The sequence below is a fragment of the Etheostoma cragini genome, chromosome 11, assembly GCF_013103735.1.
Source record: "Etheostoma cragini isolate CJK2018 chromosome 11, CSU_Ecrag_1.0, whole genome shotgun sequence".
NCBI lineage: Eukaryota > Metazoa > Chordata > Actinopteri > Perciformes > Percidae > Etheostoma > Etheostoma cragini.
In genome coordinates, this window is record NC_048417.1 from 8170333 (window position 1) to 8197925 (window position 27593).

Genomic DNA, 27593 nt, shown 5'->3' on the forward strand with positions numbered 1-27593 from the left:
TCTATACGTCAGGATAGTAAAACAGCAGAGCAGGTAGGTACCCCAACGCTGAAAAATATATGGCTTGCACTGGAACTTCTTGGAGCTCTCAGCAGCGGCCTCATGCTGTCATTATAAGAGTTTTCTAATGCTGCCTTGCTTATAACAACACCACAGGTAGGCCGTATACAAAGGTGTACAATACGCTCTAAAGAGTGAGATTTTCTCAAGTACAGAACAGGTGCTAAACTTACAGCATGTTCGCCTGAGCATACAGCTTCCGACGCTGCCTATAGATATCCTCATCATCAGAAAGGTAATTTGCAATAACATGGCCCAAATATGTAAGATGTGCAGTGAGGCACACCATAAGTAGAGGGCAAGACAGATAGAAGTCAGGGAAGGTTGACTGTCTTCTCTACTTCTGATAATCATGATCTTACTCTATTTAGCATTGTATTTTATATCAAAATCGACACCATACTGTGTGCATACTGTCAGAAACTTTTGGAGACCAGCACTATATGGGCTAAAGATGACCAAATCATCTGCGTACATAAGGTGATTAAGTAGTAAGTCACAAACCCTACCAACAAGGGTAAAGACAACTCATTCATATACTGTACATATTAAAAAGAAAAGGAGACAGAATTCCTCCTCTCATCGCAATCATTTCTTTTAAAATAGCTAAGTGCATATTTAAATCTAGCATTAGTGCATTTATTGTTTTCAAACCAGGGCCCATTCCTGCTTTTGCCTAACTTGGCCCATTTTTTAAAGCATTTTGGGCCTCATAGAGCTCTTCTACAGGATCCTTCCAATCTGGCTTAGCGTTGCACGCTTTTGTTTGATATTATGATGTGCGGTGCGTCTCCGCCACTGTCACTTTGGGATCCATGGTCGCAACAATTGCCCCCAAGTTCTCACTTACTTCTGCCTGTATTTCCACTGCCCTCCTCAAGCTAGAGACTTCTTGGCTTAGCTGCTCCACTCGGCTAAGCAACGGCAAGTCGACCATATGGCTAAACCCTACAGGTGGCCGTTCATCCAAGTAATGTGAAACAAACCGCAGAATATTTTCACCGCACTCATTCAGAACCTTCAAACAGGCCTTAATATTATTCACATCCTTCTGTGATTGCTTCATATCTCATCTACGTTACAGGCTTTACAGCAGTCAGTCCTACCATGTCTGTAGTAGCGTTGAGTAGTCATATTGTTATGTTAGCTTTGTTACCCTTCTCTTAATACATCCATACTAGCTATCACTGATGTTAGCCGATGTGTGTGGTTTATCTCAGTTTTAATGAACTATTTCTGGTCTGGCGTCGATCTGAGAGTATTTTGTTTTTAAAGCTTTACAAAACAAAGAATATGGAGGATGTTCTTTTGATTTGAAACGGTGTATCAGAGTGGTCTGCCTTGGGCAAGTGCCTTCATCCTGAAACCATTAACTCGTTATTTTTGTCTTAAATACCAGCAGTGTGCTTTAGCTTTTCTTCCCAGCATTACACAAAGCTAAATTTAGAGATTATACCTCTATCTGCCAGTCTCTATTTCTCTCCTTCTGTCTCTCTTTCTTTTGGAACGAGACCCCCTTTTCATCATGCAGCGTGATGAAGGGAGGGCTTCACTTGTACCCCTTAGAGGAAAACATACATCACACAGCTGGAGCCTCATCAACTTGTTTCTGAAACATCTTGTTTGAAGATCACACCTTTAAACTGTCACATGGGATTGTTATCACCACAGTGCAGCACGGATGTTAAGAGATGTAGAATTTGTGTGTGTGTGTGTGTGTGTGTGTGTTTGTGTCAGCTATGGAGTCTCATAAGTCTCAGATGTAGAGAGATTGGATGTGTCCTGCATCTACCTGTTGCTGATAAGGTTAGCTCTGTGTATCTGTTGTTATGGATGCAGCCAGCAAGTTGAGTGAGAGATCCATAACCCTCCATTAGTCGATAGGAGGCTGGCGTGATAGAAATCCATACTGCTGATTGGATGACAGCAACACACACAAACACACTTACACACAGTTATTGGGATTATGCCTGTTTTTAATCAAGGCGTGTTTTCCTCTGTGATCACTGGGTAATTACACGTCTTTCTGTTTCATCAATTCAACATGAACCAAAATTGCGGTCTTCAATTGTACCAGATATTGACCACTGATATTGAACTTCGCCTGTCGCACACTACTCAAACATTTTCCAATACTTTTTAGTTTTGTGGAAAACAAATACTGTTTCAACATCATAATAGCATAATCACACATCAAATACTCGAAGCACAAAGAATGGAAGTGTGTGTGTGTGTGTGTGTGTGTGTGTGTGTGTGTGTGTGTGTGTGTGTGTGTGTGTGTGTGTGTGTGTGTGTGTGTGTGTGTGTGTGTGTGTGTGTGTGTGTGTGTGTGTGTGTGTGTGTCATTCTTTCTCTTAATTTTACTCTAATAATCCTGGGTATCATTTGAAGTGTTTTGGTCCCTGCATCAACAAAAAAAACTGACTTTTGGTTCAGATAATAAAAAGCAGGGCTGGATTTCGCAATTAATCAATTATTTGGTTTTTTGAATCCAACCATAAAAATGCCCATCAACATTTCCAAGACCACAAGGTGACATGGCCTGGTTTGTCTGAACAACACTCCAAAACTTAAAGTCATTCAGTTTACCAACATCTAAGAGAAAGAAAATTGTACATCTTCACTTTTAAGAAGCTGGCATAAGGTCATGTTTATCATCAATACATCAAATATCATCTGATGATTGAATAAGTGCTAGAGTGATTAGTTGTTTTAGCTCTACTAAAAAGAAATGTGTTCCATAGCTTACTTAGCTAAGTATAAACAATATAAAATGTTATTTTGCTTTAGTTTTATGCCAAACATTTCAAATGTCTTAACAAATAACTTCACAATAACTTACTTACTAAATAAAATACTATAACATTAAAAAATGTCTGGGATACAGTACGTAGATGGTCAAGGAAGAAATAAATACATTTTTGGGATATTTTTAATACTTGAAGGGTTGAGAGGTGATATCTACCTCTATATAACACAAGTACACTACATTTCTAATTGTACTCAAGAGGATGACTCCAAGGCTGACTGAAGGAAACAAACCTTGTTATTTTACACTAAGGCAGGTGGGCATAAAACGGCATTCTCAGTTACAATCACAGACTGGTTCTTATGTTAAGAAATAAGAACTATGGATCAAACCACAAACATGGCCTGTAATAAGATAAATTAATAATACAATAAACTGAAGAGCACTCTATTTAAAATAACAACCAGATCAACCATTATAATTCATACATCTCAGGAGTATCAGACCTTCCTTGTAGCACTTCAAAGCACCAGTCTTTCCCGAGCACTTTATCTTTATTACATGCCCTCATATCACATGATAGCTCCGGTCATCATTTGCATGAATAGGCTCCTTTGAACGGTCTCTCCTCGGCGGAAATGACTCCCTCTTTTGTCCTCTTTTAATATGTGCAGAACTGCACTGCTGCTCATGGAAAACCTCATGCAAGGTGTTTGCTGTCAGGTCATAGGCTGTCTGTATAATTCATCTGCAGCATTTCCCCCTCCCAACACATGAAATATATGAATGAGACCAAGATGACCTGGAACCCCAGAAGTAGAACACTGCAGGTTGTTTTGTTGGTACTCTTTACTGCCATGCCATAAAAGTGACTTCTAAACATTTTGTATTATAGCTGCAAAGATTAATCCATTAGTTGTCAACTAATAAAGTAATCGCCATTTATTTTCAATAATCAATTAATAAGTTTGAGTCATTTTGTATGAAAGAGAGAAATGTGAATACCGTATGTTTTCGTTTCTGTTCACCTCTGTGACAGTAAACTGAATATCTAGAGTTGTGGACAAAAAAACTAATCCATTAACATAATCATAAGATTCATCGACAATGAAAATACTTGTTAGTTACCCTATTATCTAGTAGAGCAGTAACTACATATTGGAGTAAATGCTGTAAGAGACTTAAAACAGCTACTATTTCATTTGAACAAATGTCGCTTCTGTTTACTTGCTAGAAGTTTCTCTCTTCACTGTCTTGTTGTAGCATTACTGTGTTTGGGATGCATTAGCCCGACACTAACTGCCAATCAGCAGATTAGCTTGAATTCTGGGCGGTGTCACTGACGGATGTGAGTCGAGTACAGATGTGAGTCGAGTGCAGATGTGAGTTGCGCATGCTGCGATTTAAACGGTTCACGGCATAATGTGTCAAACCAAAATTTGTGAATCCATAAAATAAGAAACCTTTCTCATTACAAACAATAACAGAAGATGGAAATCCTTTCAAAAACGTTTTAGCTATCTATGATTGTTTGATTGCTAACGTTAGCTCAAAACGCCATTCAGGTGACAGTCTTTGTTGTGTTTGACTGCTAACTTGTAGCCAGCAGTGAATGAACTTCATTAAGTAGGTCCATTTTTACTGTATTAACATTACAAAACTCTCTTGTTAGCATCTTGTAGGCTACTTGTCGCAATGTAACGCATGCAAAACTCACATCTACACTTGACTCATATCGGGTAGTGAATTGCACCGTTTAGCCAGTTTCAAGCTTTTTGCTGGAGCCTTTTGAGCCAGGACCCTCACTGTGCCGGTGTGGTCTGGATGGGAACATCCCTGCAGAGTCAAACTCTTAGCTATGTGGTAAACTGTCTCTACTGTACAACTCTATTCATCTCCCCAGAGACTTGTAATTCATGCACATACCACCATATTTAGTCCTTCTGCCTAATTACTGCACTCATCCACACTTCCTACCTTTTGAAGTTGCCCGTGCTCAGTGTCTCGCAGGCTCCCGCCCACTCTCCTTCCTCCCCTCCCTCTGATGAGACTGGTAGTGTAGGTGTTGCTGACAGTGCCCACGGGTGGTGCCTCATTAACCCAGATTTCACTGGCTGATGGGAAACCCAGAGGAGGGTGTGTGGGGAGTTTTCGTGTCTGTGCATGTGGGAATGTGTCTGAGAGGCAAAAAATGGAAATTTTGCCTTTGAAGAAATTCTTTAGCATCTGTATGCAAGAATGACAGAAGCTGGAAGCTGTTTTTTCACTTTACAACCTTTTTTCCTAACTTAGATCACCCATCTCCCTGTGTTTTACAGTCATTGTCAATGCTAATGCTGCATTCATTTATGAGTGGAAGTTGGAGCTTAAAAATGGGAAAGCCATCATCTGCCCTTTTTATTCTCTGCTTTCTGATTTTAAAATGTCACCTCCTAGCTTAAGTTGACCAATTCCCCATATATATTAGTCTTTATATTTGGTAGTGCATTGAAAGAGTACTCTTCTAATTCAGCATTGCACTCTTAAAACATTGTCAGACTCACAATGGGCAGTTGTTGTTTTTTAAAGTTTTAAAATCAAACAACTGATATTGCAATTGATGCACAATAATTTTCCTTGGGATAAATGAAGTTTTATCTTATTTCTTTTTCATCTTATCTAATTTAAAAGGTATGTACACATTATATCCAGTTAAGCCTTTTCCAGTGTAATCTTCAGTTTCTCCTGATATCCAAAACCCTGAAAACACTGCTGCTGGTGAACCTCCAGTAGGCCTACACATGTTGTCAGTGAGAAGCTTCCATGAGGCTCAGGTCCCAAAGACCAACCAGATTCTTTTTTTCATTCCTCATCATCCTCTCTCTTTTTCTGCTTTCCTGATTTCGTCTTCATTCTTTCTCACCTCCTTAATTTGCATCTTATCTCAGCCATTTAGTAAACTAATCCTTCAAGTAGCATTTAATGATCAGCCTCCACTGCCCCACAAGAGCTCTAAACTCTCCCCTCAAAGTCCGTCCTCCTCCTGACAGGAGATGTAGAGCCACTTCAGTGTGTGTGTGTGTGTGTGTGTGTGTGTCAGCAATGGAGTCTCACATGTCTCAGATGTGGAGAGATTGGATGAGTCATTGTCCTTGATTACAAATAAGGCTGGAATGTGAATATTACATAGTTGATATAAATTTGTTAATTGTTTAGCTTACAAAATATCAACCACATTTTTGAAATTCCCATGTTATCAACTTCAATTACTTATTTAAAAAGTGCTCACTTTGGCAGGATAACAAGATATTAAAGAAAAAAACTTAAATAAAATAAAAGCAAGCAAGTATTCTTGGTATTTTTGCCCAGTATTAGGACATTAAACATGAATTGTCAAATTGTAACAACGATAATTACAACAATAATAGCTTAAAACAGTAATTATTTATGTTTAAGGCATTTATAAATGCTTACCAGCAAATGTAAGCATATTTGAGTATTTTGATCACATATGTGCCGGAATATGTTAGTTGCAAAGCGACAATAACGTTACTCAGCTGGAGAAATCCCTTCCCATCACAAATCCTGCTTTTATGCAGAAATCTATAATGATAATGGCGGTCAGGTCTTCTTACGTAAGACACTGCGGATAAGCATCTCAATCAATAGACTGCCGCTGATCACAGATCACGCTGGGAGGATTGGAGCTTTACGTGGATAGACTTTCACAGACATATAGATGTAAACTGCAGGATTAATTGATTTACACGCTGAGATGCAGGCGGACAGGTAAACCATCAGAAAAATTACTGATGCAAAACTGCTGAATAAATATAGAAAAATATTTTGAGGTGTTTATGAGGTTTATTTGGTTTTATCTTAATCTGAATTATAAGTGACATTTTCAGTTTCTGCCATTCACTCCCTAAAAGATTTGAATGCATTTATATATATTTTTGCCCAAATCTGAAATGTGCAAAGTGAGAGTCCATTGTTTATCAGTCGCAAGAGAGTCACAGAGCAGATATGAAAGGCCATTCAAGTGATACTGCACTTAAAATCTATATCTTATCTTTTGAGTATCAAACCACCTGTAAGATTGAAAGTCAAATATGTGAAGTTTTGTACTTTTTACACGTCTTCTATATTTTTTTTTCTTCCTTTCTCTCTTCGGTAAAGCACCTTGTTTCTACAGTTCTAAAAAGTGCTTTAGCGAAATTTAGTTTACACACTCCCTTCCTTAGTTAGCTATTCTTGCAACACAATCCACTTTGTCACTGTCCACAAGCTTGCTCACAATGTTCCAAACAGTTGTAGATCTTCCCAAAATATTTCTAAATATTTAGCCTGAACTACTCTGAGTAGCAAAATGCTGAACATAGTGAAACAGCAAAAAAACAGACTGGGTAAACCCAGCCCAATCTGCCGGCAATTTGATTTCACCCTGCAGCTCAGGCTGGAAACCTGTACATTTTTCTATCCTGCTTCTGTTACAAATCTGCTGGGACCAATCACAAACTGGCTTATCCACCTGGCGCGCTATTGGCGGGTTAAGCACGATGACTATAGAGAAGCAACCGAGCAGCTTTTTGTTTTTATTCAACATGGCAGCCACGGAAGCTCAGCAACCCGTTGATGCCACTGTTGCTGCTACGTCACCCATATTGTGGGTTTGATTGGTTGAAGGACTATCCAATTGCGGACACAGTCATTTGAACTATAATACCAAGCAGACACTCCAGACTTATGTTCAATCCTCAAAGGTCTGATGATAGCCGATTACACTGCAAAGTTTCTGTGGTGACATTTTGCAAAGACACTTTTACCAAAAATCTCTGCAGGTCAGCAGGATTAATGTACCCCAAGGAAGGTTTTGGATGGAGTATCCTTTAAACCAGGAGTGAAGTGTTGAGATGTGGATGAGTCTGTTGACATGTCAAAATATTAGCCGAATGTCATGCAAATAGAAAGATTTATGATGACAGTGCACATTTTGCATTTGGTAGTGACTATGACTTCATGACTTCAGAGCTATTTCTTCACCTGTCAAACCTTCTCACTTCACCACCTTACATTTACGCTCTCTGCTCCTTCAGTCAGTGAAAGGCACTGCTGTTGAAGGCTGTTATTGTGGCTTCAGGGGTTCATATAAGAGAAACCAGTCGGCCGTGGTTCAGTGTTTGCCGGTGGCCGGCGTCTTTAGGCTCGCTTTTGTGCCAATATCAAATATCCCAGCAGCCGCCGTGTTTGAGACCAGACTGCGTGCCGGCACACAGTATGTGGACAGCAGTCTGCCATTTTCTGACATGCTGGCAAACAGTGTGTCGATGCGCTCAAGCACATACACACCCTGACAACATGTGTAGGATTACCACAAGACTTTCCTTTACTTGACTTACAATACATAAAAATCAACTTAAAGCTAAATTCATTGGTAATATTTTATTATTATAAAGGTTTTCTTAGTTTGTGACAATTTAGTATCTGACTGTTTGCATACCTGATGTAAAATGCAGTGTAGAAAAGGAGGACAACAACAAACACACTGTCAGGTCACAATGACTGTAAAGGCTGTAAATGTACCACCACACGGCACCCAGCCTTGACTCAGCAGACGTACAGTATCTTATCGCCACTCATGGCAGTGTTTTCAAATAGCTCCATTTTTAGCTTAAGAGCTCCACCGGCCAGCGTAGCTAGAAGGCCAAATCGAAGGTAAAAAGACTAATTTAAATGCATTTGTCTGACTGTGTGTCCTTTCCAGTGTTGGCTCACAGTGAGCTCTGCTATGTCTGTCACACTCCTGCTGTGCCTTTCAGCTGTGCTAACGTTAGCCTGTCTTTGTGGCACACAGCACGGACATTCAGATTGAGACACCTGCTGAGCCACAGCACACATCACTGGGAGGTGAACATATCCATGCCATGTCGGACCGGTTTTCAGGGTATTTAAATACTAACAACTTAAACCACCATGCTACCTCACAGAGTTCGGACTTATGTTCAATCCTTTTACAGAATGACAAAATATCATTTTTGGCCATGTGTTCATGTGGTAAATATTCTGAATTGATTCCTTCAGTGCCTCAGTTAAACTTGTTTATATATATATTATTAATTCATACATTGTTTGCTGTGCATGTCATTTTACGTTTATTTGTGGAAGTCTGGACTCTGAAATTTGATACTTGATGCTTTGCTATAAAACAGCAACAGAATCCCAAGCAAGCTTACAATCAGGGAGGTCATTTTTTACAATTTGTATGACTGACCATAAATGCATAATTCCAGCAGAATTTCAACAGAATTGTCATGCAAGGATATACAAAGATAGATTTTTTGGTAAAGTAGGTATTTGAGCAATATATTTTATACAGTATATGGTTTTAGCAACACTGTAAATGTATCACTTCTATTCTTGTTACAGTGCTATGTTTTTCACAGCTGAATTTTTTTTGTTTCAGTCGCTGTTTCCCCTCATGGATCAGGATGTTTGTGTATGCAGAAGTTAATCTTGTGACAGAGAGCAGAATATGTTTACTTCTTGCTATATCTGTTTTTATGGAACCACAAATATGAGTATTGAGGTGTGTGACGCTGAAAGGCAGTCTCTCTCTCTATCTCTTTCTCTCTCTATCTCTCTCTCTCACTTACACACACACATGCACACATGCACACACACACACACACACACACACACACACCACACACACACACACACACACACACACACACACACGCACACAACACAGCTGGACCAGACAGAGAGAGGCGTGAGTCTCCTCGTCTGTAGGGAACACTGGAGGTGTCAAAAACCATGGAGCACATTATTATCACCTCCTCTACCGTTGCATATAGGATCTGAAAGACATTCAGCCAGACACACTCACACACACAGATCAGTAATAAGACAGTGTGCACGGTCTGCTCAGAAACACTTCTGTGGGGATGAATGAAACGGGCCAGAACGACAGGGAATTGGCTCAGTGATTTAAACGCTTGCCGGATAAAAAGGGAGAGATAAAATAAATAAATAAATGGAACACTTCAGTCAGTACCAATTTCTCATTCCCTCTCTGAAAAGCCTATCAGTTTCAGTGGGATTGTCAGAGCGGGGTTACTTTGTGGGGAAAAGGGCTGAGTGGAGACGTCTCCCAGTGGGCAAAGTGCAGCTGAAGAACTGAGCTAATTCAGACTCTCAAAATCTGTTTTAAATCAACAGATTGGATGACAAACAAAATGTAAAAGTTGGATTGTTTTTGCAGGAGGAGACTGCATGGGATAAACGGAGAATCCTCTGGAAGTGCTGTCAATCATCCAGCACTTCTGGGATGGAGGATTGTGTGTGTGTGGGGGGGGGGGGGGGGGGGGGGGGGGGGGGGGCACAGTTCTATAGTGACAGTCACTTGTCAAAGCTTTGGATGATGCAGCCACAGCACTCTCCATCCCCTGGAGGGGAGGGGAGATGGGGGTATTAACGTCAGAGAACACATGATCGGAGCTTTGAATGACAACATTTTATTTCTCATAGTGTGGGTGAAGATGTTGAAGTGGAGGATGCAGGTTTTAGTGGAGCATTCGTGTTCGAAGCGGAGGTGGGATCATTCTTTTTTTTTTGTTTTTTTGTGAACTAATTATTCCTAATTTCTGAGTTTCCCAGCCTGAGTCGTGTCTTTGATCCGAGCTGTGTCTGTAATGCAGTTCACTCTCTTTTGTTTTATTTTTATTCTGCTGGCCTACATTACATTCATGTCTGCTTCGATGTTATGTGTGGAATTTCTGTTGTTTATCGCAATGCTTTTATACTCCTTATTTTGTATATTTTGAAACGCAACTTGACGTTGAGTTTGAACGTGTTGGTTTCAGTGAACTCATTGTGTTTTAACTGCACTGTACATATGGTGTTTTATTGCTGCAGCTGTTTATTTTATTTCATATATCTTATTTGAAAGGGACAATTCACAACACATATATATATATATATATATATATATATATATATATATTTTTATTTAAGGTATTTTATGTAATTTTATTGGTTTTTTTTACGACTGGGACACTTTTCGAATTTAATTAAATCTAATATTTATTTATAACATTATTTATAACTTATAATAATGTATACGTTTATTTAAAAGGTGCAATTGAACTAGATTTGAATAAAACAATTTTTCCTGTGTGGTCTCCTGGGCAGGCACCACCAGTATTTGTTTCCTCTCTTACTGAATAATTATCGGCAGGCTGTTTTAAAGAAGCCCGTGACTGATTAAACACACACACAATTGTTGCCAAGCTCTTGGCATGATGCGTGCCTGTCACCGTCTCTTGACAGAAAAAACGTAATTATGTAATTGACTCAACATCTAATTCAATCTGCGAAAGGAGGACACGGTTTGTTTTACGGTATCAGGATACATCTGCTATTTAAGCCTCAAGTCTCTGTTGCTCTGTGTGTCTCCTTGTCTCACAGAGTGAAAGGCAGCAGCACTTGGCCCAACAATCATCTCCACTGTGGTAGTTTGTTGTTCTGTTCAGCAGCTTATTGATTGATATGCTTTTTCCACCTCTTTCTCTTTCTTTACTTGTAGCTCAAGGCCACGTCTGTCTGGCTTGGTTGAAAATCTAGACAGATCGCAGTACTAAGAGGAGACTGAGCAGAGGGAGCCGGGCACTTTGGGATCTGATCCAGTGACCTGTAGGAGGAGAGAAGCAGCGTAGAGGCTTGATTAAAATGGGGTAAGTTTAGAAGATCAGACAGCACGGTGCAGGAATTGCCGGCTGCAACAGGAGGATTTGCTTCCAAACCTGATCTCTGCAACACGATGCTCACTGTTAGATAACCTCTGCCCTGTCAGAGAGGAGGGGAGATAGCAAAATAGACACTGACTCACATATAAGATCACACTGATAAAAATATGCATAGACAGAATTACACAGCAACAGTAGAGCCTTATGCAGGCCACGTTCTTCCACAACAAGCTGGGAAAACCATTTCTTTATGGATCTGGATTTTAGCAATGGGGCATTTTCATGTAGAAACAGGAAAGGGACAAACAGAAATTGTTACCACAAAGTTGGAAGCATGCTATTGTCTAAGACATTAGACATAGCATTAAGATTCAACTTCAATGGAATGAGAAAAACAACAGTTGAGTGGCCAAGAGTACACAGGTGTCCACACACTTTTGGCCATAAGCTTTTAAATTAAGGGAACAATATAATACACAAACTGACTTTAGTAAGATGAAGGTTTGTACGTGTAGTTAACAATGGAGACACTCTGACAGTAAATCCGAACACATACATTATTTATTTCCTTATTGTAATGCTGTACTCTTCACACACTCTGCCATCATATCTGGAGAACCCAGCCCCAGTGCATGCTGGGACATGGTGGTTGATTTACTGTCCTGCTGGCAGGGATGAGTTATGCCTCAGTTAGCTCTGGTGACAGAGGGAGCAGAAAAAACGCGGACCTCCAGAGAGCCTTTATACTGGTAGTAATTCAACCAGAGAGAGAGAGAGAGAGAGAGAGAGAAAGAGAGAAGCATGCTGAGCAGCATGCTGCCTGCTATTCAGATACACACGTTCTTTCTAATTAAAGCCCAATTCCAACACGTCAGCACTTTTTCTCCAGTCCAAACGCACACATAATTGTGTCTGCCAAACAGAATAACAGAGGCCAAGTGCTCAGTCAGTTTCACATGCAGTAAGTCCAAGAAAACCTTAAGGTGGTCTTCAAGATGATAAAACAGATCATAGAAATCAAGGTCAAGGTCACTTTATTATCCCCGAGGGGCAATTTGGATCACAGCCAGCAGTAACAATATATATGAAAACAAATAAACACAACCACAATAGGACTACAACATGAATTGAATACAGGATATTATTAAAAATTGGTATAACAGCCGAGATGAATAACCTTTTGAATCTATTCTTTCTGCATCGCGGCAGATTATATCTGCGCCCGGAGGAGAGCAGCATGAATTCACCCCATAAGGGATGACTCGGAGCAGCCAGGATGGCTCTCGCATTCTTCAAGGATCTGGCCCTGGTCACTAGAAGATGAATACTAATGACTTTGGTGATCCCGGCAGGTTGACATTTGTGGTTTATAGTGAAATAACTCAACAACTATTAGATGGATTGCATTGGAACACACGTTCATGTCGCCTTCAGAATGAATTGTAATAATTGTAGTTTTCTTCTGACGTTTTAGCAGGTTGGAAATGCACACGTGCAAACTGGACCAACACCCATCTATTAAATGTAGAGATGTCAGAACGAGGGGGCTTCCCATGGACGGCCACCACAAACAGTTTGGGGTTCCGTGCCTTGCTCAAGGGCACCTCAGCGTTGATCAGGATGTCAACTGGCACCTCTCCAGTTACAAGACTGAGCCCCCTTAAAAACTAAAGGCGTTCCCATCCGCACAAAATTGTGAATATGTCACAACAGGAAAGATATCAAAATATGAATATAATAAAGATTATAAAATGAAGGCCAAATAAATCCTCTCATGCAGTATGACGCAAACCCATCAGAAAGAGTTAATTGAAAGCGTGCCTTAAGATTAAAACCAACAAAGCGTCAGTCAATCTGTCAGGGCGATGTACGTAGGATTGAATCAAAATTAAACTACAGTGCGTGTTCACGGTAATAAAGAAACATGTCGCCCTTTGCAACAGTTTTGCTCGTTATTTTTGATAGATTCTGGACAATGGAGCTCTGTAACACTTTTCTTTTGATGTGATTCTTTGAAAACTCGGTTTTTCAATGAATTGATTTCCTTTGGCTTCCACTGAGTTCCAGTCCTCAGTGTCTCACTTTAAAAAAACACATTCATGTTCTTGTTTTCAGTTTTGGGGAATCATTAATTTACTAAACAACCAACAAATGTTATTTGAGGGATACTGTGCTTGGTATGTTGGAGGTTACTGATTATTTCGGATCGCTGCCTTGCCCACATCCACACATGTGAGGAATAGAGATTTATCTATTACTGCAAAGCTGCAGAGAAGCATGGCGGCCTGTTCGTGCTTTGGCATTAGGGAGTGTTTGAGTGGAAAGATGATCTGGGTTTTATTATTTACCTAATGCATCAGGGATGAGCCCTCTGAGTCCCTGTTTCATAATCATAGTCATAATCACAGCCGTTACCCTGCGCCGCAGACAGAATGTGAGATATGGATGATGGCTGTTTGGGTTGGGCGGTCAACATGCTATTCATACTCATTACAGAGAGAGAAAGAAAGAGCCACAGTACACCCAGTTCTGTCTTGCCGGCTCTCTCGGCTCCTGGCTAATCTACAACTGCCGTCTGATTAGTCAGAAGGAAAGAGCAGAGCCGGCCGCCAGCGGACAGCCGAGCAGTTATCTTCATTACTGTTCCTCAGCTTACCGCTTTCTCTTAGCGTCACACTCATTTCCTCTCTCTCGGCCTCATCTTCGTCTCTGCTACCAACTCTTTTTTTTTCACCTTCCTGCACTGTCTGTCTCTCTGTATCTGTCTCTTTATCTCATGTTTTAATAGCCTGACAAGCAGGGCAATAATCCTTCTATTGTTATTCTTGCTGCAGAGAAAGAAAAATAAGAGCCAGAGGGGCTAGACAGGGAGCCATTTATATCAAATGAATGTGATTATTCTGATGAAGGAACCACGCATCACAGACAGCGTCTCTGTGTCCAGAACTCTGACTATCCTATATTCCAATATGTGTGGACTGTGCTATCGTCCTTGTGGCTGAAGACCTCGGACAATTCTGTCACATGTCGCAAGTTTAAGAGCTGTGCTTAATTATAAGTTTAACAAAAAACATCTAGTTTAGTCTAGTCTAGGAGTCTAGTCCGAAAACAGAAGGGTAATGTGGTATTGTCACAAATTTGCAAATGTACATACAATTGCATTTAACAATAAGTACATTGATATTACTTTATGCCAGTGTTATTCGGTTTGTACTCATCATTCAGTTCTTAGTTAAAATTAGCTTAGAACTATTCATTAGCTGTATTTTTTAAAACAACAACATGATATAATCATATAATTCCATCAAAAGTCATTTTGAATAATTTCCCAGCTTTAGATGGTCAAATTATTATTATAATTTTTCTTCAGATCCGCTTTAGTCTTTGCCTTTCAGATTCAGGATAGGATAAGTTAAGTGACTTTCAACTTTTGGTATAAACTTAAATTGTGCATCCAAACTGTTTAGAAACAAAGAAAAAAGTTCCAAATTCAATTCCAACATAAATCTAAAAGTTTCCAAAGATACCAATAAAAAATTATTTTGTGTAGAAAATCATCGTAAAAGCATCTTGGGAGCTAATGTGTTTTTGAATGTTTGTTATAATATAAATATTATTTGTATTTGGAGTTATGTAATCCATTTGCAGACAAACTACTATGCAACAATAATGTAAAACTGACTACAGCTAATGCAGACTTTATGTTTACTGGTTTCAGATATAACAGCTCAACCGCAACAGCCCGCTGCTAATTTTCATATAATACATAAATTATTGTAAAACATTGTGATAGAAGTGATTTGTAGTAAATTTGCTAAATCTTGCAGACATAATTACATCTTACGTCTTACACACTCACTCTGTCTTTGTCCCTGCAGGCTACAGATCTTCATACCTGCTGACAGTTTGTCTGAGCGGCGCTCGTTGAGCCCACAGCCATGCCAGACGTAAAGCCTCCACCACCATGTGACTACCCTTCTACCTCCTCCGCTGCAGCCTCCGCCGGTTCTCCTGCTGGCTGCGCCTCCTGCCTCGACCTCCTCATAGAAATGGAGCCCTGCATTGCCAACCTCCCTCTGTCCCCCGACCCCTTGTCCTCCTTCCCCCGACACAGACCGAGCATCCCTCACTACCCGAGTCTCCAGGATGCTCCCTTCCCACTCATGGCCAGGTGTAACAGCAGCACCCTGCTCACTAACTTGGGGCTGAAGTACTGCTCCAGCAGGCAGAGCCCTCTTGGGGTGGGGCTGGGTCAGGGGCAAGCTCTGGGCGTTTGCAACTACACAGGAAGCAACGGCAGCAGGCCTTACAGGAGTATGGAGAACCTCAACTGGAACACTGTGGCAGATTCTGGCATGTGTGCATTCAGTGCCGCTCCCTACAGGAGTGTCGACAGTGAGTTTATTTTACGCTACACCTCCACTAGCCACTGGTATGACGGGCCTCCAGATGGATCTATGGTGGGGGGCCATGGATTTGTACCCAACGAAGAGAGTCTGGCATTTTATCCTCGACCTGGGCTGCCCAGGAAGGACCTACCGCTCTTCCCTCAGTTGTTGTTTTCAGGTGGCGTTGATGAATGGGATGCAAGGAAGGGCCTGCGGGAGAAACTCCGCCTCCAGAGTGCACGGTCATCACTTGAGCCTCTGAGGCCCCTTCCGTTGCGGCCTCAGGTGATCCCGGGTGCTACACCCATGGAACGGGAGGGTGTGCATCACGTCAATTCAACAGTTGCTGGGTCCAGGCCACTATGCACAATGCGCATCACCAGCCCCGAGGAGATCAAACAGGAGGTCCTGAGGCGCCTACAGCTCCGGAGGCAGAACAGCAGCCCCAACTTGGCTCTCCATAGCTCTCCATCCAGCCCAAAAGTGGTTAAGACATCATATACAACAGACAACATTGCAGGTAACAGGAATGCATCAGATTCTGCGTTGGAGCGCCGCAGGCCTCCTGTGGGACGCCTACATATCCCTACGTTTGAGGAGTTTAAGAGGATGAGGCATAAAGAGGGTGCACAAAGCAAAGAATCCACAGCGGCTTCTGTGGTATCTGGAAAATCTGAGTCTGACTTGTCACAAGAAGCAGGAATATCAGACGGTAAGATATTGCCTTTTGATCGGGCCGTCCCTCAGTTCAGCGGTAGTGGAGGAAACCAAGAGCAGCGAGAAGATTCAGAGGAGCTGGAGGGACAAATAAGCAGAGGGACCTCAGAGAGCCCTCCCTGTAATACTGTGAGCAGCAACAGCCCTGCAACTCCCATCTCCACCTCCGTTACCAGCACATACTCACCCATCCGCACAGGCCCGTCTCCACGTTCACCCCTGCAGCCTGTGGCCAGCTCAACCCAGGAGAAAGCCCCTGTTGCAGGGGGAGATGATGGGGGCAGCAGGCGTAGGAGGAGCAGTCTGGAACCAGCTGGGTCTGTTCCTTTCCCACACAGCAGGGAGAACTGGGGTCGGCCCTCCAGCTGCTGCCCAGCGCTCCTTCTAGAGGGGACGGACCTGTCCAGCTATGGAGCCAAGATCTATAAGATGAAGGATGGCCTCATCGGCTCTGCACTGGACCTCATCAAGAAGAGGTTAGTTTGGGAGGAGGGCAGTGTAAATGTCCATCATTGTCAGAAGTATTCAGATCCTTTACTTAAGTAAAATAAACACCATGATTAAAGGTTAAGGTTATATGTAAGATTAAATACTCCATCACATGTAAAAGTCAAAACTGTACGTAAGTACATTCATACTTTATGTGAAGTGAAAATTACTCAATATATCATATTTATATTGTAGAAGTACCATTCAATTAAAAAGCTCAGGTTAAGTATCACAAAATGTACTTGAATATATTGTTTATACATAGGGACTTTCACCATTGATTATTCTGTTTGTATATTATATAATTCTGACAAATGACAAAGGTAAAAGTAGGAATGCAAGAAATAATTGAGTACTTGAGTACTACACTGTAGTATTTCTGCTATTACTTATGCAAAAAGTCTACTCCAATCAAAGTGAAGTTGTGAACGTCCTTTTTTTGCGACTCAACCTTTAAATACAACCCATCTGCAGACAGACAAATGAGAATAAAAGATCTACAGTACGATTTCTATTTTCTCTGTTGGAACTATACTTGCAATGAGACCTGAGTATTTCAGCAATAGGCATGTTGCTTTTAAATCCAGTCAAACTCTTGGCAAAACTAGGTCCTGTACACATCATCTGAGCCCTGTAGCACCCTTTAACCGCAGAGGTGTGTGTTTGTGTGTGTGTGTATTTATCACTGTGTGAAGTGTATGTGAACACACCTCCACGTGTGTGCTTTGTAGTGCCAGACTGTTTATTAGTATTAGTGTGTATTAGTGTGTATGAATCTGTTTAAGCTCGTGTGCGTTGTTGTGTTATCGATTTATCTCAGTCATTGTGATAACAGCTGTCGGAGCTAACAGGGTTGGCTCTGCAGACAAGACTGTGGGCGGTAGGCTGGCATTAAGCATGACAGACTGGAAGACTGGCACCGTCCCTACAGACTTGTTGTTTCCCTGTCTCTTCTCTCTCTCTTGCTGTCAGCTGTTGGCTAAAGAAATGCACGCTTCACTCCACTGTGGTTTATTCTGATCAACAAGAGTAGGGTGTGTTTTACAGCATTGTGGTGCCATTTGGGTCCAGGCCTCCATGCATAAATATTAGACCTTAAACACAGAGGAGCTGCTTGATAAGGCTTGTTGAGGAATATAAACTCGACCCCTCTGCAGGCTGTGATAGATGAGAGTTAGGCAGTATCTTTCCCTGCCTGACAGGACTCTCCACTGACTGTCGCTCCTTTGTCTGCACTGCTAAGGGATGATTGATGTCTGACGCTCGACTGCATGAAGGCAGCGGAAAAATAACTGCTGTGTGTGTCTTTGTGTGTATGATCAATATGTGAAAGTGCAGAGCTGTAGTTTTTTTTTTTTGTGATATGTACTATATATAGTCAAAATGGTGAAAAATGCCCTAAATTATGTCTTTAAATTGCTTGTTTTATCTGATCAACACACTAAAAGATCTTTAAGGCTGTACTTAGGCAATTATGGACAAATTTAAGTTTTGACCTGATGATTGTGCTAGATTAAAAATCTGAGAATCAGTAAAGTTAAGGAAATTCATCCTGAGGGGGCCATGAATTTCTGTGTAATGATTTAATTCAATCAGTAATTGTTGTAACAAAAACTAACACCATCACCAATGTACTGTAATTGTGATTCATCCTCTGGAGAGACTTTGACTGTCTGTAAAAAATGTCATGGCAATCCATTTAATAGTTGTTTATATATTTCAGTCTCTACCAAAATGACTGACATGGCCCTCTCTAAGGTCTTGTTGTTTTATCAAGCCTAAACACAAATGGTGATGATTTAGAACAGAGAAAAGCAGCATGTTTTTACTTTAAGACATGTTTAGTATTTTGCTTGATTAATAATTTAAACACTTATCTTATCTTCTATTCTCCCAATTGATTAGTCAACTAATCAATTCAGCGCTGATGCAGCCCTCTGATAGAGCCTTTATTGACAGCCCCAGCAGCTCTTGTTCAACATTGTTTATCCCAAGTGGATGGATCTACACCGGACGCTCCCCTCTGTGATTTCAATTTGACTTGAGGTTCTGTGAATATTTTAGTACGTGGAGATTTATTAATTAAACATGACTATTCTGTGTGATCTCTGCACCCAGAGGTATTTGACTTTCACCAATAAGTCTCTTTGTCTCTTGCCAAACTATCATATAGAGCACAATACAGCTTTAGTTGTATTATTACAGTAATATTCATGTTATGGGGGGTTTTATAGAAGTGAAGGCATCTCCGAGTTTATTGTATGCTGCAGTGAAGTGCACTCGTCATGTAAAGCGTGCGGAGGGGGGCATGTGTCCACTGTATCTAACCATTTCTATTTTTTTGTCTGTATTAGATGCACTCATACATATATTTCATTGGAGTGATATGCATCAGCGGAAATGACAGCTGGGCTAATTTAAATGTCACATGGTGCCGTGTTGAGCGGTGATCTATCACATACAGTAGTTTCCTGATGAATTAAGCTGCATGTTATTACTTCACATTTATCACCCGCAGTGTGACACCTTATACTGGGAAGGAAAGGCATTTAATGACATTGTGGCAGTTTGTCGGAGGAAAAAAAACATTGGACTTTAGAGCTGCGTAATCAAAGCTGCATTATTTATACCTGCCTTTTTGATACACTGGCAACAGTTTAAATAGGACATCTGGGCACCTTTCATCTGTACGGAGCTGGCTTTGGTGACTACTTGTGTAATACACGCCAGTACAGGTTCTCAGGGTTTGTTGTAGTCTATCAAAGGTGCATGCGCCAAAGTTGACGTGTTCAGAAAGAGCTCAGCAATTTAACTTTGGAGAGACAAAGCTATGAAAAGTCAGTTATGTAAGAAGCATTTGAATAATAAGACCTCATGTTAAATTGCCACAGGGATATTTAAGGATATAACAGGCCGTCGTGAACTGCATATCATAGCAGAGGTTAATCCCTAGTGCTGGAACAATTATTTGATTAATGGATTGATAGTAATCAGTTTATTGTTTAAGTCATTTAGCAAGCAAATATTCAAACATTCTCTGGCTTCTGCATCTCAAATGTAGTTTGATTATGTAGTGTTTGTCATTGTTTCTATCTGTTAATTTCTGAATATAAAAAAATCACAAAAAGTTGATCACAAAAAAAAAAGTTTGATTATTTGTTGTATATCAGTGTAAATTGAATATCCATATCAAAACAAGAAGACGTCACTTTGGCTTCTGTGTTATTTATTGGCCACTAATTTCCAGCAACAATGTATCAATTATTAAATAAAATTATTTGACAGATTGGTCAATAATGGACATGATCTGTTGTTACAACCCTATTTAAAACCAACAATAAGGACAAAATACAGAGATTGGAAATGGACAGAGGAAATGCAACATTTGTCTGTACAGCAGCCACAGTAACAGCAGCAGTTCAGCTGATGAAAACTAGTTTTGTTTACTTTGTACATGACAAGAAACATATACATGCAACATTACATTCAAGCTCAGGAGCAAATATCACTGGTGTTGGAGGTCATGCCATGAGCAATGCTAACCCCACATGCTCCTGAGACAAGCCATCTTCTCTCTTTTTTTTAGATATACTACTTTGGGGGGCAAATAATAATATTTCAGGAATGCACAGTACAGCCTTTCTTTCATTCTGAGAGCCAGATATTGTTAAGATTTTATATGGGTTTTGACCTCTGGGCCTTTTAAACCCGCTGAGCCGATAAAGAACTACAAACACATTTATTTTAAGTAAAAAAAAAAAAAAATCTTCTAAGATAGCTGTAGCAGTAGGTATTTTCTTTCTTTTGCAATGATATTGTGTTTCACACTCGTGCCTAATGGACTGTAAAGCTTACCAGTGTTTGAAAAAAAAAAAATCAATACAATGTACATACTTCCTGTTGTTAATAATGTGTGAAAGCAGAATTTAAAGATAGATTCATTCATTTAAAGCTTTACTAATCAATATAAATACATATAATGTGAAAGGAATCTCTGTGAGGAACCCAGACTCAGTTATTAGCATTTATAGCCTCTTTTTGCTCATACTTTGGGTTTGATGGGACATTTACTGTTTTTTCAACTTCAGGTTTTAAGAATTCAGTTTGATTTACTCACTAAAATCTCTCTAAACGGAATCTCCATACTGTCCAACTGCCAAAATCCAGGGGAGAGAGGTTGATAAAAATGTTGATCTGTCCATCTGTGCATTCAGTAATTAAGCTTTACAAGCAGCTTTTCAGGCTACTGTGTATATTAAATCTACAGGCACTACTCAGGGCTGTGAAAATACTGCAAACTCCTTTGGGTTATAATAATATAATAATAATTTAAATCATGCATGCATTATTATTTATAGTCAGAAAACCTATCAGAATTATTGCATTATTTATAAATCATGAAGTATCAGTCTCCATTAACAAAACCTTTAACGTTTTGTTAGTGTTTTAATTTTAAAAAATATATATATATATTTTTTTTTAATTGTTAATTGTTAGACTACTATTTATTAGGAAAGCCTGATAACCAATTCCATTGTAAAATGTTGCTAGAATGATATAAATATATAAACGCAGGATATAGCATGCACATGTTACAGTTAGGATTTGTTTGATTCCCCCCCATACCTCCCCACCCCCTCCCCCCAACTCTGAAACCAAATCTACACCGTTGTGGAGACCAAACCAGAGCTAAAAGGAGATTGGATATTAAGCTCCTATTCATCAGGTGTCCAGAAGCACAACTCCAAATTATTGAACATGTTGCTTTGTGTCGACTGGATGTTCACCATAACAACTTTTAAAAGGTATTGTCAGTAGTGTGTGTTGTTGTGGTTGTCTCTCCTCCAAGTGACCATCAAAATAAATACAGCTTTAAGTAATATGGGGAGGCAGGTCTGCCACAAAGCTGCTTAGACTTTAATATTTTATGGCATTTTTGTGCCTTTTCAGTAGAGAGATTGGACAGGAAATGAGGGCTTAGAGAGGGATGGAGAATGACTTGCAACAAAAGTCCCCGGCACATTACGGTTCATGGTTCATAACTGGACTTCTATAGGGTGCACCGTCCTCTGGTCTCAGATCATGCTGGCTGTGTGCTGCAAGAATGGATCCACACTTATGCCTCTATGTGGGTTTGTGTGTTTGTGTACTGGCAGTGTCCCTGTTGTCCTGGGTTCAGGTGTTAATGTCCACTGATGTGTCTAATTACTGTTCTCCTAAGGAGCGGTTGAGGGTTGGGGGGGGGGGGGGGGGGAACAAAGGAGAGGCATTGATTTGGGGGTTAGAAAAATGATGGGAGAGGAGGAGGGTGGGTGGTGGGAATAGAGAAAGACACAGCAGGAAGCAGAGAGGTATGCAAGCTTGAGAGGGAAGAATGTATGACAGGGATGCTGTAAGAAGAAGAGAACTCTGCCAGAATTACAATTTCAACCGTCCTCTCCCTCCTGTGTTTTCTTTCTCCCTCTTTTGACTTTTCCTCTTTCCTTATTTACTTCCTCTTTCCCACATCCTGCCTCTATGCTCCTCCCCCTTTCCCTTCTCATACATCTCTTCCTCCCATTATTTTGTTCTCCCTCTCCTTGCCTTTTTCTTCCCGTTGTCTTTCCTCTTTCACTCCCCTCCCTCTTTCCATCCACCGCCGTCTCCTCTTCTCTCCACCAGCTGCAGTGCAGAGATTTCCGCCAAGGCCCCCGTCAGGCTGTCAGGTGACCGGGACGGAGGCTGTGACATCACCACCTCCTTTGCCGACTGTCAGCCATCTGCCGTTGCCATGGCAACGGCGACAACGGCCTGCAGAGCCGAGGCTGGCAACGAGACGCCTGCAGGAGGAGGAAGAGAGGAAGCAGGAGAATGCGTAAGGATTCTTTTTCATTTTGATGTTTTTAGGTCTTAGATGTGTTGTCTGTGCGTTGTCTGTTGTCTGTCTTTGCTCCGCGCTTTCCATCGTTTCGTCGTAGTGTACAAAAACACATAGATCCATTGGTATTTAAGGATGACTGGGACAAGCAGGGGGACTGCGACACACATGCACATGCACATCACTCACACATACTGATGCAGAGGTATTTGTTGAGACAAGAATGAGCATGCAGTGCACTGTTTTCCAGTTGCAGCTCAAAATCTGAGGTTGCAGTAAAAAGAGGATTAAGCCCCCCTCCAGCAGTCGGTAGCCAGTACCCTAGCGCTTCATTCCTGCTCTCTGCATGATGCCTCTCTGCTGGCTGGCTGCAGCTTGACACCAGCCTCAGTTCCAGCTAGCATTGTGCTCCTCTTTTCGTCTGCAGAACAGAGGTGTCGGACTGACATGGAGTTACATCTTACTCGCATTCAACAAGGCTGTAGGTAGATTAGAAATCAGATGTCAGGGTGCGTTTGCTTCTTGCTTTTTACATCATTTGGGCGTGAATCCACAATGGACCTTTCCTCTCCATTCCTAAAGCGAGGGCCGTTATTTGATAATTCGACGTAACATGAATTATTCTCTCTCATTTTACCTGATTACTGCAAGCTGTAAATCATGTTGTTCTCTGGTATAGAGCGATGAAAATCTTCCTGTGCCTTTCCATAATGTGTAGCTGTTAGGTATCAGAAAACATTTGTGGAGGTAATCGTTCATGGGGTGAGGAGTAGCGTGTCATAGCGTTAACCTCTGAACTTTCCACCTCAGGTCAACTCTTTAGGGCTTGATAGACCCTAAAAGGAATTTTAAAAGCCACTTGATGATTGTTTGTCCGTGCAGAATGCTGCAGTTTGTCAGGGAATTCATTGCCTTTCATATAAAAAAAAGCCTGGAAATGCTTTGAATTGTCACTAGGGGGACATCTCTGATCTTCAAGGCTGGGTGGTTTCAAGTTGTGATAAGAGGGTGTGTGGCCATGTTGTGTTTAGACTCCATTACAAAAATTGGCAGACAATTAGTGCTGCGTCTCAGTATGAAATTTGAATTCTTTTCAGTTGTACAAGCTGGGCTCAGAGGGATAACCAACATTTGTGATGTAGTTATGTCATGACAGTGAACATGGTGACATGACAACTCCTCACACAGACGCACACACAGATCCACAAGCTGTGATTTCTCTCTTCATTCTCACCTTATCTCCTCTGAGAGTTTTGCCCTTCTTCATCTGTTGCTATAGCAACATGACCATTTGATTGACACACATGTCCTTCCAACCAGCAGCACACCAGTCTGGGCTGCAGGCGCTCCAGCTCAGACGTAGCCTATGAGCTGGCTGAGACGGTGAGGGCGCAGCGTGAGTGCCGTCTCCGGCCCCACTACAGCGATCCCATGCCAGCCGACGCCTCCAAGCGCAAACAGCTGGAGATGAAGATCGCTGCAGCCGCCCGACTCCATGGCCATCGCAGAGACCGCGACAGAGACAGTGGTGAGTACATGACACATACATGGTTGACAACTGTGTTACTTTGTTGTTGTCAACGTGTTTGATCAGTTTTTAAGCCATTGTATTGTATCCATTGAACTTACAGTAAAACAACAACCTTCTCCGGTTTAGCTTTAGTTGTGGAAAAGCTGTATAGGTAAAATGAGCAGTAAGTTCTTGCCCCTTATGACCTCATAAGGAGCAAGATTCCAGATTGGCCCATCTGAGCTTTCATTTTTTCAAAGGCACAGTAGGATACAGAGGGCTCGGTTTACACCTATTACCATAGGCAGGCTGGGGGAACACATATTAATATTAATAAACCTCATAAAGTGACATGTTCATGCCGTGGGACCTTTAAAAAAATAAAAATGGTGTACTTCAGTGACATAGTATTTCGCTTCTGTAGAAATTCTGGGATTTACATAAGATGGCTCTATGGTCAAAACTACAGCAGCAGAGAGAGATATTTTGTACTTTTATTTCCTAATATGGGTCAAACTACAAAAACACTGGATCGTACGTTTCCTACAACCCGACTTGCATCTTTTTGTTAGTTCCTCCTCCCTACCCTTCCCCCTTTAATCTTTAGGGAAGGTAAATCCCCCTCAATTGTAAATGAACCTCCAACTTAGCCTGACATCACAATGCCTTGGATTTTTCAGAAAATTACAACTGTTAAGAGCTGCATTTGTTTTGTTTCTCTCATGCAACTTAGTGTCATGCTTATCTCTGAATATTTTCTCCAGAATAACCTCTCCAGAGTTCCCCTGCTAATACTTCTGCCCTGTCAACAGAAGCTCTTTGATGCCACGGAATGTCAGTCAGTATGGCTGGCATATGCTAATGATGACCTTGTTGCTCTCCAAATAAAAACAGATGTACACACCAGAAATGGTTTTTTTCTTAGTACCAAAACATTATCATCATCCAGTGTAGTAATACATAGTTAAGATAACACCAGTAAAATGAGCCAGGTGTTTAAATAAAACATTTAAAACCTTGTCTCTGCAAACACATACAGTCTCTCTTTTTAGGTTTAAAAGCATCCACAATAGTATTGACAAGCATAGGGACAAAGGTCAAGTTGTCGACTGCAGGGGTTAGGGATCTAATTACTGGAGAAAGATGAAATCTATAATAGTTTCTTCATTTTGACATGACATGTAATGACTAGTCCAGATTAAATGGGCATCCACTAGGGAGGCTATAAATGCTGTGTGTGTGTGTGTTTGTATGTGTGTGTGTGTGTGTGTGTGTGTGTGACTGTGTATATATATATATATATATATTGTACATAGTGTACAGTATACTGCACTTGGTTCATAAACATCATGAGCACTATTGAATCTGACCATCTCCACCCCTCTTTCTCCAGCTCCAGCAGCAATTCGTGGTCGCTCAGAGCCCCCTGGTGAGGAGCGCCAGGCGGGTCTGGGTGTGACTCGCTCCAGGCAGCATCGCTGGAGCACCATCAGCAGCCTGAGCGTCGACAGTGGAGTGGTAGGCCTCAGTGATGAGCGGGAGGAGGAGGACAGCGAGCCTCGCCGTTACCGCAGAAACCGGGGAGCCGAGGTTGAACGCGTGGACAGCGGCATTGGCCCGGGTCTGTCCCGCACCTGGAAGAGACCATCTGCTTCTCTCAGAGCCTGGGAGGCCCAGAGACCCTGTCCAGACTGTGGAATGAGGGACGGGGCCTCCAAAGAGCGAGGAGAGCGTATGTGTGAACGTTGCTCCAAGCTGCGCACTGAGCGCAAGGAAGCCATCCTGGAGTTTCTGAACACAGAGTCGAGCTATGGCGAGGACCTGCGGATCATCAAGGAGGAGTTTTACTGCCCCATGCAGAGTGCCGGGCTGTTGACCCCTGAGCAGCTCATTGTAGTGTTTAGCAACGTACAGGAGCTGATAGACGTCAACGACCGCTTTACTGAACACCTGCAGGATAGCATCGACCAGGCCTTTGACCAGGTGACCACTCACTTTCTCTCCCTCTCTCTCTCTATCTCTCTCTGTCTCTCTCTCTCTCTCTCTCTCTCTCTCTCTCTCTCTCTCTCTCTCTCTCTCTCTCTCTCTCACACGCACACACACACACAACGCTGGACATGTACCAGGTGGTCAGATTTTAAATGCTCTTAAGCTTTAAGGACCTAATGGAATTACATCAGTTACCTTAAGGGCCATTTTTATAAAGGCAATAAGTTACATGGTCACTTTGTAGTGCAACTGCCTACAGAACAAGGCAACAGCTGAGGTCAGTCTGTTATAGAGTCCAAAAGGACTAATTTCCTTGAAACATTGAAACAAATGTAAGATTATTCTTCAGTTCTTCAGGACTCTCTAAACATGTTTAATAAGAATCAACATTACTAGTTGTCAATAGAAGTAGTGTTTACCTCACTAGTTAACATAAGGACCACCAGAGCAAAGAGGAAAAAAATGGTTCAAAATCTCAACGGAATCTGACTCAAGAATTTACACTTTGGTGAGCAAGTCCTAGTGGGGACAAAGGATTTTTTTGTTAAATGTAGGAACCGTTAAATAAAACATGGCTATTTCAGCCTGTTTTACAATTTCTCTTGATTCGAGACTCATTGTGTATGAGAATTAAATGTCATTCTTGACCTTGGAAACAAGAACATCCCCAGAACAACTACTAAATGGACCTTGTGGTAAGATTATTTGGTCAAGTGCTGTTTCCAAAGTGGATAACAAACCTTTAATCCCACATGGACAAGAAGTCCTTAAAGTGCTTAGAAAATATAATTCCATGACAACTGGGCAAACGTCATCTGATAACAATTGTTTGATACAGTGCAAGCTCCAAAATAGCTACTAAATGGACCTTGTGGTGATATTGTTTTGTCAGTTGTTTTCTTGACTCCAATACAAAATGTGTCTGTTACCAAAAAAGTCTTGCAACACACCATATATCTAATAAACCTGTTGCAATATGTTGGTCCCTCATTTGCCTTGGCATGCCTGTCTCTTCACTGTCCACGTTCACAAATTTTTGATACTAGTACCGATGTCAATACCAGGACTTTGATACCGGTCCCTAAACAATACTTTTTCCAAATACAAA

General features: G+C 41.2%; 1 protein-coding gene across 3 annotated transcripts in view; it reads left to right on the plus strand.

The window, feature by feature from the left end:
* Positions 1-27593, plus strand: part of si:dkey-91i10.2 (uncharacterized protein LOC555224 homolog) — a 54398-nt gene that overhangs the window by 23345 nt on the left and 3460 nt on the right. For 2 of the 3 annotated variants that reach the window (XM_034885675.1, XM_034885676.1), the window contains exons 2-6: positions 11376-11523; positions 15414-17116; positions 22791-22983; positions 24307-24514; positions 25890-26479. In XM_034885675.1, the coding sequence (XP_034741566.1) occupies positions 15474-17116; positions 22791-22983; positions 24307-24514; positions 25890-26479 (2634 nt within the window). In that variant the 5' untranslated portion in view covers positions 11376-11523; positions 15414-15473. The remainder of the gene's footprint in view (positions 1-11375; positions 11524-15413; positions 17117-22790; positions 22984-24306; positions 24515-25889; positions 26480-27593) is intronic. The other variant, XM_034885677.1, reaches the window with a different exon arrangement.